This window comes from Crassostrea angulata, chromosome 5, assembly GCF_025612915.1.
Source record: "Crassostrea angulata isolate pt1a10 chromosome 5, ASM2561291v2, whole genome shotgun sequence".
Taxonomy (NCBI): Eukaryota; Metazoa; Mollusca; class Bivalvia; order Ostreida; family Ostreidae; genus Magallana; species Magallana angulata.
The window spans coordinates 59005228-59026870 of NC_069115.1; the positions used below are offsets into that span (position 1 = coordinate 59005228).

Genomic DNA, 21643 nt, shown 5'->3' on the forward strand with positions numbered 1-21643 from the left:
AGCGGAATAAAAGTGTCTCGATGTGTATAAAATCTGCTACAGCGAGCTAATAAGGTACTGCAGCGGGGCCCCTCTGTCCCCGACCATGGACCGTAATCTGCTTAATGCAACAGCTTGTAATTAATCTCCACAGCACCACATAAATTAAGAATGAACAAATTCACACAAATATGACAGTACAAATTAATATAGGCCCGCTAGCTCCCGCGACACGCTTGTTTCGTTATACAGAGTGGCACCCTCTACTACGTGATGATGTGTCCCATATTATTATTTTATATTTTGAATTTCAGAAGGAAGGTGACGCATGGAATGTTTATATAATGTATAAACGACCAGAATACTTTACAGGGTTCAGATCCTAATTAACATTTACAAAAGTGATGATTTATTCACCTGTGTAAGGCGTTACGCCGATCGTTTATTTGGTTCAGGACTTTGCACGAGAGAGGGTCCTGGACACCTTCACAGCCACCTCAATCAGTGACCAGTGTTTAATCATCGAATCTGTCTCTAGTCGTCAAATCTGTCTCCAGCCATCGAATCAGTGTTTTTTCGCTGCTTTTTCTATTACGATCCCCACTGGGCTGACACGGAGAATATATCGAGGTAATATTCTTAACTTTTCACCAGACGCACGTGTAAACCAGCACTATGCATTTTTGGTGTCTTGTTTTTTGTTTTTGTACAATTCTTCTGCCGTTTTCAATTTAAAAAAAGCTAACATCAAGATTTTCTTTGGTTAAAACTCCACGACATCTGTTTTTAACAAATCAATAATCGAAAAAATCAATTACCACGAAAAAAAAACCCGAATGATGAATACTGATCAAATTCAAATTCTCATTTTTTTTTCTCAAAAACATACAAGTATAATGTTAAATAAAGTACAAAATTTTTATAGAAAGAGAAAATAAAAGAAAATCAGGGTTGTTTAGACATTGGATCATCTGGGAGACCTGATCAGAAAAAGTACCTTCGTACCTTCAACTAATGTTCCCAGTTTCTTTAAGGTCTTATATGATATAAATACACCAAGTTTTAATGTACTTGGATTTTACATGTAATTGCTACTTAACAATCAATGAACAATTTGAGTTTCCCCAAAATCGCCACACCACGTAAAAAACCAACGTGACATCTGTGGTGTCCTGGGGTTATAACTACTACCAATGCATTTCAACAAAAGTCATCAACTTGGAGATTCCTGATGGTTCAATTCAAGCATCTAGGAAAGTTGGGAAAATAGGTGTGAGAGTGTCCATATCGTTTTCGAGATTAGGAACCGTAGGAAGTTTCCGTCCTAATATCCTGTTTATTTGAACGTATGGTATAAGCCATTCTTCTTTTGTCTTCTACTTCTCCAAGCTATCACATGTATTGCATAAATAAAGAATAAGTCATTTATTTATGTTTAATTTGAATTATATATGTTATGAATATTTATCTGTATGGCAGTAAGTGTAAGGTGTAATTTTTACATGTAGTAAGGGGAGGTAATGTAAGTTTTTAGAACTCAAGTCGTTTATCAAAATATAGTATAAATATTTTAGAAGGACATGAATCTCTAGAGTGGTAAAAGTTCTACGGTCTATAACCACGGTGTTAGGTTCAATCTGTGTATCTAATCTTTTTTTTTAATCAGCAAGTACATTTAAAATATTTTTGACTAAAAAACAAATAATGCAAATTATGGTATATAATGACATCATAATTGAATTCTAGGGAAGGGGATCAACATAACTGCAGTAACTCTCTCTCTCTCTCTCTCTCTCTCTCTCTCTCTCTCTCTCTCTCTCTCTCTCTCTCTCTCTCTCTCTCTCTCTTAGCCAGGTTGATCCGGTGTAGGGAATAATCTATTTTTTTTTATTGTGGGACGGTCCCTCACATAGAATTAGTGCGGTCAAGTAACGCTGACCAGTGTCTCCCCCATCGCCTGGTACCGCGGGAGACCGTCCCTCGCACGCGCATCGTCAATGCACGGCCGAGGATACGTTCAATGCTATTATTGATCGACTTTACGTACAACAAGCCGCAGGAAAAACAAAACACAGATGCTTTGTTAATAGTTCTAGTTTTTTTTCTGATGAAACTCTATTATTCTGCATATAAGGTAGGCTTTGATGACTTCATTGTTTTAACAAAGTACCGACATCTTTACTTCTACTACAGTTTCCACAAACAAGACTCTGTCTTTGTCAATTCATGTATTACATTTAGTGCATTATTTCACACTACTTTGTTTTATACTGCTAAATATAATGCTTGTATTACAGTACCACACTTATAAGACAGGGACTTTTATAATGAAATCTTACTTTGTAATGAGGTAATGAAAATTACCTGTGGTAATTGTTTAACAATTAGCACTGAGACATGACGACGCATTGTAATTGTGTTTTTATACATTTTGTTTATGATATACGAGTTTCAGAAATAGATTCTGAGTAGTCACTGGTTAAACTGTTTCTGTTCAATTTAATATCAGTTTTGTTTAACAGGAAATCACACGTTAGGATTTGTGCAGATAGACTGGTGAGCGGAATGTGAATTGGTGAGCAAGAAGAAAAAACTGCGGGACCGCGCCCGTGCAATCCCCCACCCACGGGTCGGGACCAGCTAACAACCATTCAGGTAGGAGTACACCTGGGATCATGGAGGTGTCCTTTTATTGGTTCATTAATCAGGCTTAACAAATGACCGGAAACCGGCGTTAAACCATACAACAGTAAAGAAAATATCGCTGCTGCAGTAGATGTTAAAGATAAGTCATTAATTACCATAATCAATTCCTCGCCGGAGGCTGAGAATTAACGGATATGTCTTTAGTTTATAAACATGTAACATGGGTCTATAGGAACCAAACACATCACAAGTAACTGAATCAATGGAAACGCACTGTATATGTAGATGGTAAAGGACAGGCTGTCTGTTGTTTTGTATATAATTCGTTAGATTTTTTTTAGATGTAGGGGAATAGTCTCGCTAGGACGTCAAACAACACTGATCAACAAAACAACAGCAATATGAATTAATGATAGACATTAACACGATAGACCGGGGCCTTTAGACAAAACGTATCTGTTCTATTTTTATCCGTCGCTACAACTTCCTATATATTGGTAATTGCAAGATTTCCCTGAACAAATTTGTTATTGATCTGTTTCGATGCTTCCTTTCTCCATCCCTCCCGGAATATGTTCTGGACATACACTGTGTTCCAACAAAGCCATAAAGCTACAGCTTCACAGCTGTGATGATGGGTACTTATATAACACAATCAGACACTTTCCCGGAAAGTCTGCCCCCCTGGGACTGAGGGTTTTATCCGATACACTACTCCCCGCGTCGGTTGCAGGCCTTGCTATATTCAGAACTCATTCCTGTCTATTTCCAGATAACAGATGTGTCGTCACGTGCCGTGAGTGCTACTCAAGGTATGTGCTTATTCTTCTTTAATTGATTACATATTCCATGATGAATTTCTAAGTTGTAAGAAATCTGCTTCCCGAAACCCTTTTCCACCGTGCTGATGAATTAATCTGTATCAATTTGTTTCCGAAACATTTTACTTCCTTGCTTGATCAAAAATATGCAAGAACAAAAAAAATCTAATGTAACTCTACCCACGGATGACGTTATTTATTGAAAAGCGAGATGAAAATATTTTTTAGCAATGAGGATCCTTATAGATTAAGTACATTCAAATAATTGCAACATTTGATTGCTACAGGTGAATCACAAATTTTGTGAATGCAGAAACCACAGCAATAACGTTTTTTATTTAACTTACAAATAATGAAACTTTAAGTTGGAAAACAATTTTTATTCATATATAAATACACATCACAAAAGCTACATGTAAATATATATACTGACAAGGATAGCAATATAAGCGTAATGAATAAACATGGTAGGCAGTGATCCATGTTCAAGAGCATTGTATAATAACCAGACACATTCCATACATCTATACATCTAGCTACACAATGTTACATCTATACATCTAGCTACACAATGTCACATCTATACATCTAGCTACACAATGTTACATCTATACATCTAGCTACACAATGTTACATATATACATCTAGCTACACAATGTCACATCTATACATCTAGCTACACAATGTCACATCTATACATCTAGCTACACAATGTCACATCTATACATCTAGCTACACAATGTCACATCTATACATCTAGCTACACAATGTCACATCTATACATCTAGCTACAAAATGTTACATCTATACATCTAGCTACACAATGTCACATCTATCCATCTAGCTACACAATGTCACATCTATACATCTAGCTACACAATGTTACGTCTATACATCTAGCTACACAATGTTACATCTATACATCTAGCTACACAATGTTACATCTATACATCTAGCTACACAATGTCACATCTATACATCTAGCTACACAATGTCACATCTATACATCTAGCTACACAATGTTACATCTATACATCTAGCTACACAATGTTACATATATACATCTAGCTACACAATGTCACATCTATACATCTAGCTACACAATGTCACATCTATACATCTAGCTACACAATGTCACATCTATACATCTAGCTACACAATGTCACATCTATACATCTAGCTACACAATGTCACATCTATACATCTAGCTACACAATGTTACATCTATACATCTAGCTACACAATGTCACATCTATACATCTAGCTACACAATGTCACATCTATACATCTAGCTACACAATGTTACGTCTATACATCTAGCTACACAATGTTACATCTATACATCTAGCTACACAATGTCACATCTATACATCTAGCTACACAATGTTACATCTATACATCTAGCTACACAATGTTACATCTATACATCTAGCTACACAATGTCACATCTATACATCTAGCTACACAATGTCACATCTATACATCTAGCTACACAATGTCACATATATACATCTAGCTACACAATGTTACATATATACATCTAGCAACACAATGTCACATCTATACATCTAGCTACACAATGTCACATCTATACATCTAGCTACACAATGTTACATCTATACATCTAGCTACACAATGTCACATCTATACATCTAGCTACACAATGTCACATCTATACATCTAGCTACACAATGTTACATCTATACATCTAGCTACACAATGTTACATCCATACATCTAGCTACACAATGTTACATCTATACAACTAGCTACACAATGTTACATCCATACATCTAGCTACACAATGTTACATCTATACATCTAGCTACACAATGTTACATCCATACATCTAGCTACACAATGTTACATCTATACAACTAGCTACACAATGTTACGTCTATACATCTAGCTATACAATGTTACATCGACGTAATATGCAATGTTAAATGATAAACAACGTTACATGCTTTCAAACACTACACTTATATGCTATTCATCATAAATTTACATGATATGCAACGTTATATGATAAACAACGTTACATGCTTTCAAATACTACACTTATATATGCTATTCAATCATAAATTTACATGATATGCAATGTTATATGATAAACAACGTTACATGCTTTCAAACACTACACTTATATGCTATTCAATCATAAATTTACATGATATGCAACGTTATATGATAAACAACGTTACATGCTTTCAAACACTACACTTATATGCTATTCAATCATAAATTTACATGATATGCAACGTTATATGATAAACAACGTTACATGCTTTCAAATACTACACTTATATATGCTATTCAATCATAAATTTACATGATATGCAATGTTATATGATAAACAACGTTACATGCTTTCAAATACTACACTTATATATGCTATTCAATCATAAATTTACATGATATGCAACGTTATATGATAAACAACGTTACATGCTTTCAAATACTACATATATAATATGCTATTCAATCATAAATTTACATGATATGCAATGTTATATGATAAACAACGTTACATGCTTCCAAACAATACACATATCAGCTATACAATGTTAAATTACACGATATGCAATGTTACATGATATACAATGTTACGTGATATGTAATGTTACATGATATGCAATGTTACATGATATACATTGTCACACGCTTTATAACAAAACACATTTTATGCTATACAATATTACATGCTTAATAACAATACATATATAAGTTATACAATGTTGCATTTACATGATATGCAATGTTACATGATATGCAATGTTACATGATATGCAATGTTACATGATAAGCAATGTTACGTGATATGCAATGTTCCGTGATATGCAATGCTACGTAATATGCAATGATGTGTGCAATGCTTATATACTTCACACTACGCATAATCAACACAACATGATGCCCAAGCATTACTCAAAATTATCCTCATTTTATAACATATATTGAAGATATGTGTGATATTTTGGGTATATGTTTAACAAGCAAGTCAAAATTTAAAATCAATTTATCACCAAATCCCATTTAAAATCATAAGGGTTATTTACCTCTCAGTAAACAGTATGTGATTCCTAATGTGTTGAATAAAGGCTAAAGAAATTTCAAAAAGCCAAATCAAGCATTTTATTTAGCTCTCTTTTAGCAGTTTGCTCTTAGTTTGGTCGAAAGACCATGTATAAGTATAGAACACCGCATTTGGAGGTGGGTGGTTAAAGTCCAATGAATGTACATGTACGTGTAGCTATTTTTGATATCATTATAACGTGTCAGAAGTCAGAGATGTCGAACAATTTGATTGCTTAAAGTTTGGTCTGTCGGTGGAGACTTTGGATTGGGGATACTCTGTGTCTGGGTACAAACACAATTATTGTTACCGCTGATTGATTATTGTCGGACCTTATAAATGTTATAGGGATTAAGGTGGCTTACCACTGTAATATATGAGTTCCCCAGAAGAGAAATTCCCAAACCATCAGTGTCAGCATGGATGTTTAGTTTTCAGTCTGTATTCTAAAAGTTCACTTCTCTGCTACATGTACTAACGATTAAGCAAGACACGATAAGAAAAATCAACGGTATTCAATCTTTTAAATTGCAGATCAAACTTTTAATGCTTAAACCTAGCAGGGATGATGAAAAAATTGCTGAATTTCGTAAGAATACATGTAGCTGGCCTATAGAGATACTTAAATTTTTTTATCATTGTTAATGTTTAGTCTGTAGTCTTCGTTGCAAAAGAACCAGAATCAATCGTAACTATACAGACGATTATATTTAAATTACCAACAGGTCAAACTAAATGCCCCCTACATGTAGCTCAGTTAAATATTCAAATAAGATTGAATCTTGTGGATAATATAAGACCAGAAAAATCATATGTCAAATATTTGGCAGGAACGGAAGTCTTATTCGTTGATTACCAAGTATCCTTCATTACCGCATTAATAGGTGGTAAGAAATGCTTATGTATAAGCCTTCTCCTCAACTTTTTGTTTGCGAAATCGTTTTTCAAAAATTGCTGACGCTTGGCAAAGTTATTAGGTATACCCACTTGATAATGGTTTACTTAGCTCCGTCACGTGTTTCAACGAAACATTTTATATAAATAAAGCTGACTGTTAAACTAAACCAAACTATGATCTTTTTTCAGTTAGTTTCGTTGACGACTTGTATATTTGTAAAAAGCAAACTTTTCAAAATTCCTTCTTAGTCTATACAAATTCAAGATACATTGCTGTGTGTCCTGATGCCTTCTGTCAGCTAATTGTTAAATATTACTTTCTGCAGGTAATTTGGCTGCCTATTGCACCTTAGGGTTTGCCTCACTTTCCGTATGTTATTAAGAACAATGCATTAAGCTACCTTTTGTAATTATATAATAAAATTTTTCCTTAAAGTGACACAGTGATGCAATAAAAAGGGACACAATGAAGCCAAAAGCCCGAAGCGCTTTATGATATATTTGATCACGCCCAGACCGAAATTATTTTCCTCATAATATTCAAAGAATGATTCCTTATTACTTTTATTTATTTATTTATTTTATTATATAATTTTAAGCCATCGTACGATTAGATATTTAAATCTATATAAGCAAACCCCACTTGCGCCTCAATATGGCGTCATTTGAAGTTATGGGTTATATAGTACAAAAACGATACGCAGTGTTATCGCAGGAAATGTAAATAAACTAGAAAATGTAAATATTAAAAGTTCTGACACAAAAAAATATGTAGATTGATTGAGGCTCATACCTTCCTGGAGTGTTAACACACAACCAATCAACCGTTAACACACACAACCAATCAACCGTCAACACACACAACCAATCAACCGTTAACAAACACAAAACAATCAACCGTTAACACATCACAACCAATCAACCGTTAACAGTTCATCACACGCAATCAACCGTTAACACACACAACCAATCAACCGTTAACACACACAACCAATCAACCGTTAACACACACAACCAATCAACCGTTAACACATCACAACCAATCAACCGTTAACACACACAACCAATCAACCGTTAACACATCACAACCAATCAACTGTTAACACACACAACCAATCAACCGTTAACACATCACAACCAATCAACCGTTAACACACACAACCAATCAACCGTTAACACACACAACCAATCAACCGTCAACACACACAACCAATCAACCGTTAACACACACAACCAATCAACCGTTAACACACACAACCAATCAACCGTTAACACACACAACCAATCAACCGTTAACACATCACAACCAATCAACCGTCAACACACACAACCAATCAACCGTTAACACACACAACCAATCAACCGTCAACACACACAACCAATCACCGTTAACACACACAACCAATCAACCGTTAACACACACAACCAATCAACCGTTAACACACACAACCAATCAACCGTTAACACATCACAACCAATCAACCGTTAACGGTTCATCACACGCAATCAACCGTTACCACACCACAACCAATCAACCGTTAACGGTTCATCACACGCAATCAACCGTTAATACATCACAACCAATCAACCGTTAACGGTTCATCACAAAATGAAAAGACTGACACATCACAACCAATCAACCGTTAACGGTTCATCACAACCAATCAACCGTTTACACATCACAAGCAATCAACTGTTAACGGTTCATCACACGCAATCAACCGTTAAAACATCACAACCAATCAACTGTTAGCGGTTCATCACAACCAATCAACCGTTTACACATCACAACCAATCAACTGTTAACGGTTCATCACACGCAATCAACCGTTAACACACACAACCAATCAACCGTTAACACACACAACCAATCAACCGTTAACACACACAACCAATCAACCGTTAACACACACAACCAATCAACCGTTAACACATCACAACCAATCAACCGTTAACACACACAACCAATCAACCGTTAACACACACAACCAATCAACCGTCAACACACACAACCAATCAACCGTTAACACACACAACCAATCAATCGTTAACACACACAACCAATCAACCGTTAACACACACAACCAATCAACCGTTAACACATCACAACCAATCAACCGTTAACGGTTCATCACACGCAATCAACCGTTACCACACCACAACCAATCAACCGTTAACAGTTCATCACACGCAATAAACCGTTAACACATCACAACCAATCAACCGTTAACGGTTCATCACAACCAATTAACCGTTAACACACCACACGCAATCAACCGTTACCACATCACAACCAATCAATCGTTACCGGTTCAGCACACGCAATCAACCGTTACCACATCACAACCAATCAACCGTTAACGGTTCATCACACGCAATCAACCGTTAATACATCACAACCAATCAACCGTTAACGGTTCATCACAAAATGAAAAGACTGACACATCACAACCAATCAACCGTTAACGGTTCATCACAACCAATCAACCGTTTACACATCACAAGCAATCAACTGTTAACGGTTCATCACACGCAATAAACCGTTAACACATCACAACCAATCAACCGTTAACGGTTCATCACAACCAATTAACCGTTAACACACCACACGCAATCAACCGTTACCACATCACAACCAATCAATCGTTACCGGTTCAGCACACGCAATCAACCGTTACCACATCACAACCAATCAACCGTTAACGGTTCATCACACGCAATCAACCGTTAATACATCACAACCAATCAACCGTTAACGGTTCATCACAAAATGAAAAGACTGACACATCACAACCAATCAACCGTTAACGGTTCATCACAACCAATCAACCGTTTACACATCACAAGCAATCAACTGTTAACGGTTCATCACACGCAATCAACCGTTAAAACATCACAACCAATCAACTGTTAGCGGTTCATCACACGCAATCAACCGTTAAAACATCACAACCAATCAACTGTTAGCGGTTCATCACAACCAATCAACCGTTTACACATCACAACCAATCAACTGTTAACGGTTCATCACACGCAATCAACCGTTAACACACACAACCAATCAACCGTTAACACACACAACCAATCAACCGTTAACACACACAACCAATCAACCGTTAACACACACAACCAATCAACCGTTAACACATCACAACCAATCAACCGTTAACACACACAACCAATCAACCGTTAACACACACAACCAATCAACCGTCAACACACACAACCAATCAACCGTTAACACACACAACCAATCAATCGTTAATCACAAAATCGTTACCGGTTCAGCACACGCAATCAACCGTTACCACATCACAACCAATCAACCGTTAACGGTTCATCACACGCAATCAACCGTTAATACATCACAACCAATCAACCGTTAACGGTTCATCACAAAATGAAAAGACTGACACATCACAACCAATCAACCGTTAACGGTTCATCACAACCAATCAACCGTTTACACATCACAAGCAATCAACTGTTAACGGTTCATCACACGCAATCAACCGTTAAAACATAACAACCAATCAACTGTTAGCGGTTCATCACAACCAATCAACCGTTTACACATCACAACCAATCAACTGTTAACGGTTCATCACACGCAATCAACCGTTACCACATCACAACCAATCGACTGTTAACGGTTCATCACACGCAATCAACCGTTAACACATCACAACCAATCAACCGTTAACGGTTCATCACAAAATGAAAAGACTGGCACATTACAACCAATCAACCGTTAACGGTTCATCTCAAACCTCCGCTTCGCGTCGGTTGACAATTGTTTCCTCGGGGTGTCAATTTCAACTGTTACCCTCCCAAACAGGCACTATTTGTATAATGTTGAAGTTCGTTCGAATAATACACGTAGAACCGGTTGTTGAATACTTTGGTCTAATACAATCATGATTATTCTAAAGCAGAGAGAGCCTGCTATAATTGATGGTATTTAAAAACTCGCAGTCAGCTGAACATTGTTTCTATACATAAAAAGTAAAGCGCTTGATCTTCGGACCATGACTGAATTTCCACTCTTGTCATTTTGGGGGTCAACGGGGGTAAAATCAGTCCGCGCAACTCCCAGGCTTGTAAAAGTGATAGAGCTGTTGGCGCGAGATGTTGTTCCCGCTCTGGGAGTGAGTCCTTTACGACTGAACAGAGTCTCCCTGAGACGTTTACGAGGATATTTTATTTTATTAAACGACGGAAGACAAAGAGCAGTGTTAGGTCTCGGAGACGTGCTCTGGGCATTGTTTTAAATGGTCCTGGGATATTGAAGAATTAAATTGTTTGGATTCGATCAAATTTTCTTTCTAGGAGAAATGGCTTCCTCATACAAAATATCGACAACTAGTCATGATTGATATTTCGGTACGTAAAAATAATCCATCATATTTGAACACGTTTCTTTGAAAAGAAAGGGTTAATAGCAATTTATTATGATACTCCTATTTAAGATGTTGTATAGTGTCAAAATGAAATATTTCTTTTAGTAGTCGCTGTATTTTGTATTTCGATTTTGATAAAAAAAAACTTTCAATGACACGCATTGCTTTGTTTAAATATCAATACCTTTTAGTCTAGTACATGTATATGTAATTCAATTTTTTATTCATATCAGCTCCGGTCATCGTTATATAGTGGTTTGTGTGATTAATTGCCTTCATTATCTCTTATCAAAGAATCCACAGCCCCTTAGACAGCATGAGATAAATTAGTTTAGAATTGAAATAAGTGTTTAACCAAATATAACGAGTTTCAACCACAGAATTAAACGCTTGAATACGAGTAAACCTAGTTCGTTATTTATATAATATATTCAGATTCCGTATCCTGTGTCAAAATGTCCATCAACAGAAATTTTAATTTTCTATTACCGTTGTACAGTTTTTGATGGGTTATTGGTGTTCTACAGGGAAGCTCAGTCAGTGCCGTGTCTTTTCATGTTGTTATATTTGATACTACATACGAGTCTATATCAATCTCTGTCTTTCCAGATGATAAAGAAGCGATGGAAGCGTGTGGTCCTCACACTGGGTCTGATGCTCGCCACCGCGCACCTGTATTTAACACTCTTTGCAGGTGAGACATTATCAACGTGCAATAAATGTTTATTTATATCCCAGGAAGAAATTATAGCTTTATCATACGACAATGAATTTATCAATTTATTAATGTGCTGCTTAAGGGGATAGTTTATAAACAATACGAAATATAAAATTAATCCATAAAACTTGCTATACACATCCATTAAAACGTTAACGCAGAGAGATCGCTGAAGAAATAAATAAATGCTCCATTCTTTTGGGCTGACAGCTTTACAACACTTTACAAGCTTAGTAAAAAAAAAACCTGAACAATTCTGCCATACAGATATTTTATCCATATACAATTCACATATTTAATGTGGCTAGTAAACGAGTTTCGAATTTTCTCTGCGTAAAAGCTGTTTTTACAACCATAATCTGGACAGCTAATTCAGCGACAAGATAAACTTAACTACTAGATTGTTCATTTACTTATATGTATCTGTCCTTTGTTATAGTTCAGAAAAACACCTACGTACACGGCGGAAGGCGCCTGGACGCCTTCAACGTCAGATCAACGGCGTCTGCGCACCTCTCCAACTTCTCCAAGATCACTCCAAAGATCAACAGAGGAGTTCCCATGGGAACGAACAGTATATTCTACGAAGTGAATCGAGAACGTACAAGTCGACGAAATCCGTCTACCTCTGTTACACCGGCGACTGTGAGGGAGCGTGAAGACAATGGGACCCTGTTTTACGGTCGGGGCGGGGGTGAGGTTCCGCCTGATAGATCTAATTCTACACAGATCCTCATCGTAGCTTACATCAGGAGCGGGTCATCCCTGACAGGCGATATTCTGCAGCAGGACCCAGACTCGTTCTATGTGTACGAACCGCTCCACTTCACTGAGAAAAATGGAGCCAAGATTCACAGGGTCCAACTTCTTAACGGAGAAGTTGTGTAAGAAAACTTTTCTTTAGTCCTTATTCCAGTTTATAACAAAGTTACTGAGAATTACTTTTTCTCTACATATTTTTTGTGGCAATATCTTAAGTTTAACGAGTCCAGTTAATTTCTTATTGTGAACGTCTCATTAAATAACATTAAAGTATCCTATAAGTTTCATTTATTGGACTGTTACCTGTAACATCATGGAGGGCTTTAAATAATCAAGCATGTACAAACACAACAGACAGACAGACAGACAGACAACAATAATGGTTCACTTTATCAGAACTCCACGTGTAAACCTGTCATCAATATCAACCCTATGCGCTTAAATTCCACACATTCGTCAACCAATTTATAAATTACCTATAGTTGCAGTGACCATCATTCACATATAATTGTAGGTTAATATGCCTGAACATTCACTCAGAACATAACGCCATCATATCATATAAGAATAGCATTAGATTTTCAAATATTATAAAAAGACACACTTTTATTGAAGTAACCACCCAATGAGCTACAAGTTAATACTAAGTTACACTCGTTGATATACCTCTATGCAAAGACACGAGTAGAAACTCGTATGATTACGTAAGAATCATCTTCGCTAGCCAAGGGTTTCTGATCCACACCGCTCCTCGTGGACCTTGGCTTGAATAAGCTTCGAGTCGACCAGTATCTGAAATAATGTGTAATGAAACATCCAGTATCTGTAATAATGAACAACGGACCGTCCAGTATCTGAAATAATGAACAACGAACCGTCCATTATCTGTAATAATGAATAATGAAACGGCCAGTATCTGAAATAATGAAAAATGAACCGGCCAGTATCTGAAATAATGAATAATGAATTTAAAATTCTGGTTATAATCGTCACAGGCAAGAGTAAATTTATACATACAACAAATCCGAATCTCGCATGTATCTTTTAGCGAGTTCTACTGGTCTTTAACAATGACCAATATGTATCTTGAACTACTTTATAATACACATATACTTGATTATTTTTAACATCGATTAATTGTCCTTTTTATGATGACAACAGGATTAATTCATATCAACTGTTAGTTTTTTTTAATCATATTGTTATAATCTTTTATGGTTTTAAATATGGCATGATTTCGAATACTAATGATGTAGCAATTCTTCATCATATTCTTATTCACCTCAGATCGTCCTTTTTTCAGTGACATTGGGAGGAAACACTTCTTTGACCGTGCCTTCACCGTAATTAACTCATACTTTGACTGTGATTTCGCTCGCCTGGACTTCGGGACACTTGTGCATGGATTCCAGACTTTTGGAAACAAAACTAATAAATTTATAAAGTGCTATGTGAACAAAACTGGCCAAAAAATTCAAAAAAAGTTAGCCGCCCAAATCTGTGGGGTTCAGCTGCAGGATTCATGTCAAAGGTCAAAGTTCAGGACGATCAAAACGATACGGATACCTATGATGCACGTGGAGACTCTCCTCCAGAGGTACCCCAACCTGAAGGTCATTCATTTAGTGCGGGACCCACGAGCTCAGGTCAACTCAATAGGTACGTATAGATCTGTCCACACTGATGGACGACACCATCCATGCAGGTCCCCTGGTCAAATGATCTGCGTTTACGCCCACTGAAGAACTTTGAGCACAGAGATTCTGAATGTAGACTTTTAGGGTCATTTTACAAAGATACACCTTGCCTTTTTTTTGGGGGGGGGGGGGGGTGGGGGTGCTATAGAGCAGCTAGGGAAGGCTTATAATAAAGATAAACTTTTTTATAATCATAAATATTTTTTTTAGACAGTAAAAAATTAGATTTAACCTTTCACTTAAAAAATATTTTAAACAGAAAGATGATGACCGAACCCCGAAAAGGTTCGGCATATTTCTTTTTAGGTGCCTTCGTGCTTTTATATTGTGTTTATATGTGATATGTCGCGGGTTTTTTTTAAAAGCAAGTTTCTCGTATCAATTTTCTCATTTGATAAATACTCAGAATAAAAATAGAACGTAGAATTTATATAGGAAAACAAAAGTTCGCAAAAGATGTTTGCAAATTTATTCAACGATGTTAAGAGGTTCTCAATAATTTTCTCATTTTCTTTGATCCCGGGGTAATTGAATACCATTTTAATAGAACCATAGTTTTGTCATTTGTTCTGGAGATTCCCAAGTAAATCAATAGTGCTTACCTGTGTATAAAGAGCAAGTGCGTGATGCCTGGAATTCTTTAACTCAAGAGGCGTGTCAAGATTTTTGACAGATCTAATTCATTTACCTTAATACTGACACAAACTATTGTCACCTGGGAAATCTAGCTCCTATTCTCTCGCTTTTTTTACTTTCTTTTTTCTTTTTTTTCAATTAAGAATGTTATTTGCGTGACTGCTATTGTTATGTTTTTTTAAGAGTAATTTATTGGTACTTTTGTCAAATTACGTCATTGTCTTCTCAAAATAAGCAGGTATATGATGAATGGGCACAATCTTTATAACGTGAAGGCCAAGTATTAATATACAGTACTAGAGGTACACTTTAGACACAGAGATGTGATGTAGGGAGACTCCGGCCGCCGTGAAAATCCCACTTTAAGTATCTTTGCCTTGGTAGTTTACCTTCCAATAAAATTTTAAAAGTAAACAAAAATTTCTTAGTCATTTTTAAACATATTATAATTTGTGTTTTTGCCACCATTTTCTCGTCGACAACCAACACGAGATCTCCTCCAGACAATACTTTTTAAAACATTGAAAAGGGATGAATAATCGACAAATTCATCAGACGTCTCGGATGGTTAGATGAAAGTCGATATAGGTCATTGCATTGAGTATATACAGTGTAGATCCAGTGGCGTCGGAAGCAAATTGAAAGTGTGTGTGTGTGTGGGGGGGGGGGGGGGGGGGGGCTAGACTTACCAGATATCGGGACAATCGTTGTTAAGCCTCCTCCTCCCCCCCCCCCCCCCCCGGTTCCGACGCCTATGAGATCTACAACGTCATTGTTAACTTGAGAAATCTGTGTAGATGAAATGTTGCATTTGGAGTTTGATGAGTGTAGGGTTGTGTGTATATGATTTTGTAAAAATATAAATTTTGGTGATTGCGGTGATGTTTGCTTTGCAACCCTGATGTTATAATATGCACTATTTAACATGTCATTTGCCAAATGTGTTCGCCCTTAAGAAAATCTTGAATATATCAATAAATTACTTGGTTTTCCTTAAACTATCCCCGAGAAATGTCAGTCATTTGACTTTGATAAATCAATCTATGCCACATAAGAATTAATTTCTTTGCAACCTAAAATGAATACTAATCTTAAATTCATAGAAATTTCTTTTCTTCTCTAACAATTCTGAGAACATTTAAAATATAATGACGTTTCACAGTTACATGTATTAACAAATAGATTTTGCTTATATGATATTCATGTATTAGGCTGTTTAAAATTAATTCTACGTTTAACGTAACCCGCGCGCGTAGGTTTCGGCGAAATTGTCGTTTTGAAAAAACAAACAAATCCGGATTTGAAAAAGTCGTACCGTTTGGGTTTTCATTTAGCGACTGAATTCTACATCCTGTATGAGAGAAAAACATGCTCAAAGACAGCATTGAGGCATTCAGTTTTCACAATACGAAGAACATGGGAGTCTACGCCACTATCAAAGTAAAAAAACCAACAATAATGGATCAGACAAACACATGATCAAAGTTGGCAGTAAAAATCTTATTCGAGATTTTTTTTAATTTCGGTTGTCAAGTCACAGAGCCTGAACCATGCTGAACCAACTTCCGCCCAAAAAGGCAAAAACGAGGTTTGTTGTATATATTTATTTAAGTGATCCATCAACAACTGAAATGAATACCCATCTTATTTAACAAAAATTGAGAATGTGTACGGTTAAGTTATTTTTGCATTTTTTTAAGAAGGGGAAAGCTTAAGCAATTTCTTACCACCGCTGTACTGAAAATATATACAAAGAGTTTAAAAAATTATACCTTTCTCCATAGACTTCAATATTACCTTCAAGATGTGATAAATTTGTTCCTTTTTAACTTTTGTTCAATTTCAAAGGTGAATGACCCTTTTAAAATCATACAAAGATTTCAGTGTTCGAACTACCAATATTTGGTTTTAAATATAATAATTGTAGATGTAATTTGAAGTGAAGCAATGCATTACGTCAGCATAATTTACTGATTTAGATAAGAGTTTTGACACGATAATGCAAATCCCTTTCATTTGAAATGTATCTACATTTTTAATAACACGTTCAGGAATAATAATTCATTCATTCACAAATTATAATAGGAAGAAACTAACAGGTGGCCCAGCTAAAGCGGAGGAACGGAGAGAAGTGGAATACACTTGTAGGGTGGCAGTTATTTCAAGAACCCTGTCTTGAATTCTTAGAAGTAGGTACAGTGAATCTTACAACACAACACTGATATGTTAAATTTTAAAATGTGTCATTATGAAAATGTATGAAATAATATCATTATTTTGATTGTAGATAATATGTGAATCACATGTGTTGTGCAACATTTTTTCCTGAAAAGAAAAAGTTTTCCCTTCGGTTGCTGTGTTGATGTAAATCCATTGGATGTACCACTTGATGTGTTTGCAAGTCACTCCACTTCTCGTCCAGTATACATGATGTACCCACAGAAAGGATATAAACATAAATTACACAAAAGTATATGCTTTGAAAATGCAAAAATTAACTTGGGCTGAATCTTACCATATGTATTATATGACAGTGTTGATGTATTGATAACTGAATGGGTGACTTTCAATAAATACACACTTGTTTGAAATTTTGTTTGTTTATTTTTTTCCTCCCTCCCTCGTAGGTTTTAAATTTTCATGTTACGTTAAACGTAGAATTAATTTTAAACAGCCTTATAATGATAGAAATAGTCCAGACTACACATACATGTATTCATTGAAAGGCCCAATTCAAACTGTTATTATAACTGTATATATGATTGAACGCGACAATGTGAACATGTATTGTGCCGTTTTTATAATCTTTATTCCCTTATTTTTAAACTTCAATTTTATCATTTTCAGACCTATTAGCAAAAACAACAAAATACAACAAAGGATTTGCCAGGCAGAAGTGTACCGCCATGAACAAGGATTTCTATTTTTCAGAGCAATACCGGAGCCGGTATCCGGGCCGTATCATGCGACTTTACTACGAGGACCTCGCTTCGAACCCAATAAAAACTTCTCGTTCTCTTTATGACTTTACGGGCATGAACTTTTCTTCCACTGTCCGTGACTACATCAGCGGGATCACCAGCACGGGGCGGGATGGGTGCGCCATCTGTAGCAGGCGCGCCAACTCATCCGAGCACGTGGAAAAATGGCGCCTAAATTTGAAATACTCGGAAGTGAAACTTATTGACAAACAGTGCCAGGAAACCTATGAACATTACGGGTTTCTCCCAGCACGGTCCAAGGCTGAGCTAAGAGACCTTACAATACCCCTCCGGCTCCCCCGTAGTGAAATGGAAGCGTCCTAGTGATCACACCTGTCATAAATATTACCTTATTTGATCTCAGACCCCGTGTGAATGAATAACATTTTGTGTTTTGTTTCATGGCATACAACTCATGGAAACACATTTACGAGATATTTAAGATAATATGATTCGTCGAGGCTTCATCTGGTACTAATGTACAATTAATTCCATTGAATCATCATTCAAGTATTCATACAAAAGATATAAAAATGAAAGTGACGATGTTTATGGGAACTAAAATTAATGTATCAACCAAGGCCTGTCAGAAATCTGATATTGACAATGTTCCCGGTTTATTGTTTACGGTTAAGTTATAATTGTGTATCTTGACTTAAGGGATTTACAATGCTTTATTTAATAAATCATCCTCAAATTAAGGGGGAACAAAACGTTGCAGTGTATAAATTATTTAAGTGTATTTCTGTTTTTTTCTTCTTCTTTTTTAATTTTTTTTGGGGGGTGTGGGGGTGTGGGGGGGGGGGGGGTGTAGGGGTGGTTTACACAACATAAAGATATCCTCTATAATATTTTCATGGCCACTTTCTTGCCTTGACAAAAGATATATTTTGATAGGAATTACCCCCCCCCCCCCCTTTTCTAGCATTATGATTTTTTTGACAATTTCAATTTTTCTCAAAATATTAATGAATTTGGAATTTATTTGAAAATTATATTTTAAAAAAATTTTTAAGACCAGAAATTTATGTCAAAATTATTAACAACATTAGCTTTTTCAAATAGCAATATTATAATTTTACAAAAATATTGATAAAATCAACACTTCACATTTAGGTATGTTATATTCGAGATTTAATTTAAACAGAATGCGATGGCACAGAAATTTTTTTTTTGATGACAATTTCTGTTTGAAACGTTCAAAAAGTAATATTTTCTTAGGATCTATTTACTAACACAAACGTTAACCGAATAATAGTATAATCATGAGGTATTCTGAGTATTACTCAGAATACCTCATGATTATATTAACCACTTATGGTTTTGTTTGTTTACATCTTTAAAATTAAAAATGTTAAATCCACACTTTATAACTTCCAATTAGGACATTTTACATTATACAACTGATCAGTATATTTCACCCTACTAGAAAAAAGAACCGAGTATCTGGATTTTTTAGGACAAAAATCAAAATGGCAATACTGAGAAGTCTTCTTCTTTACAATGGTTGCTGCCTTAAAAGCCATTAAAGCTTTAAAGGGATTTGGACACGATTTGAGCCCAAAATTTTAAAATTTATTTTTTCAATTTTATATCTGTATTTAATATAGATGTTTTCAATGCTTTAACAAAATTTGAAAGTCAAATATCGAGTTAAAAGCGAGTTAAGAAGTTAGAATTCTTTGTTTTGTAAACAAAGCTTGAGTCTTGTTAAAGCTGCTTGGTCCGATTTTTTTCGTAATTACAGTATCAAAATTTTGTTCATACAAATCATTTATCTTACAAAGTTATGGACTTTCTCCTATTTACACCAGCAGAATCAATCTCCTTTCAAAGTTAGAAAAATTCAAAGTAAATAAAAATAATTTCTCTTTGGGCAAACGAAAAAACAAACCATAATGCATCACGGGAATGTTTAGAAAAGGAAACCGCATGGTTTCGTCCCCCGAATGATTGGGGTTATTCAACCCGCATGCTATGCATCGATTGTAAAGAAAGCAGACTTTAGAAATATTGGCGATCAAAACGTACACATGTTTATTTGTAATTTGTCTGATCATTTGTCTGACCATTTAGACCTTTACTGAAAGCGCTGTCAAAGTCGTAATACAACCATACCCGTCTCGTCGTCAGGGGTGAAATTTAACATGAGGCGAAATAACGCGGTACCTTTTAATGTCGTTTGTTTTGTTAGCAGATTTTGTACGTATTTTTCTTCATTGAAATTTGGCTTAATTGACTGGGAAAACTACTGCAATGTCTATTATTATACATATACTAAGCATAGCCATCGTTTAAAAGCGTTCATAAAATTTGATATAAAATCGGACCAAGCAGCTTTAATGTTTACATACTTGTTGTATTGGTATAAGTTTCAATCTAATGTTGCTGTTTGTTGGGATGAAATTATTTAGGAACCCATTAAATCAGTCTATCTTGTTTCCACATGTTATTTTGATAAAGAAATGGAAATATGATTTCTGGTATTAATAAAATGTATAAGGAATATTATTAAAAAAAAAAACCCCCCAAAAAAAAACCAAAAAAAAACCAACAACGACAACAACAGCAACAAAATTATTGTCACTGATATTTCAACATCAAAAAGTCTCGAGACATTTCATGAATGAGTTTGACATACCATACTTCTCTCAGTACTTCCTCATAGTACCCACCTCACCTCTGGAGAGAAAGGTGGGGTTTTTTTTATAACGGAAGTCTCGCCAGTCATCATGAAGTCTCGTGATTTTGAGGCAGGTAAAGCAATAATTCTTTATTGTTACAATGTAAAAGCTGCAGGTCTGTATCTCCCGGTCTGAAAAAAAAATTGGATGGATGACACAGTTATTTGTGTTTTAGACCGGGAGCTACATGTACAAACGTGCAGCTAATACGATGTAAGATCGACGATTAAGGAGACTGGGCGGTCAACAGATTAACCATCAGATCCACAGGGGCTTGGTTGTCAGACACTGAAATTTATAACAATTTATTCCCGAATAAAAAATATACATAAATGGTCATTCATGTT

The 21643-nt window shown here is 35.7% G+C and overlaps 1 protein-coding gene and 1 long non-coding RNA gene across 4 annotated transcripts; both read left to right on the forward strand.

Annotated features, from left to right (window-relative positions):
* Positions 1-303: 303 nt before the first annotated feature.
* Positions 304-19329, forward strand: LOC128185883 (carbohydrate sulfotransferase 1-like). Of its 3 annotated transcripts, none has more exons than XM_052855570.1 (7): positions 304-609; positions 2502-2634; positions 3398-3437; positions 12428-12512; positions 12976-13420; positions 14602-14957; positions 18479-19329. In XM_052855570.1, exons 4-7 carry the CDS (start codon positions 12428-12430, stop codon positions 18934-18936), a joined length of 1344 nt encoding a protein of 447 aa, XP_052711530.1. In that variant the 5' UTR covers positions 304-609; positions 2502-2634; positions 3398-3437; the 3' UTR covers positions 18937-19329. The 3 variants fall into 3 exon arrangements, with proteins under 3 accessions (XP_052711530.1, XP_052711531.1, XP_052711529.1); XM_052855571.1 differs by lacking the exon at positions 304-609 and adding an exon at positions 2098-2113; XM_052855569.1 differs by lacking the exons at positions 304-609; positions 2502-2634; positions 3398-3437 and adding an exon at positions 11492-11801.
* Positions 16840-18108, forward strand: LOC128185884 (uncharacterized). The gene is made up of 3 exons (XR_008243855.1): positions 16840-17219; positions 17717-17820; positions 17919-18108. It is a non-coding gene; the product is annotated as an uncharacterized LOC128185884 (long non-coding RNA).
* Positions 19330-21643: the final 2314 nt, after the last annotated feature.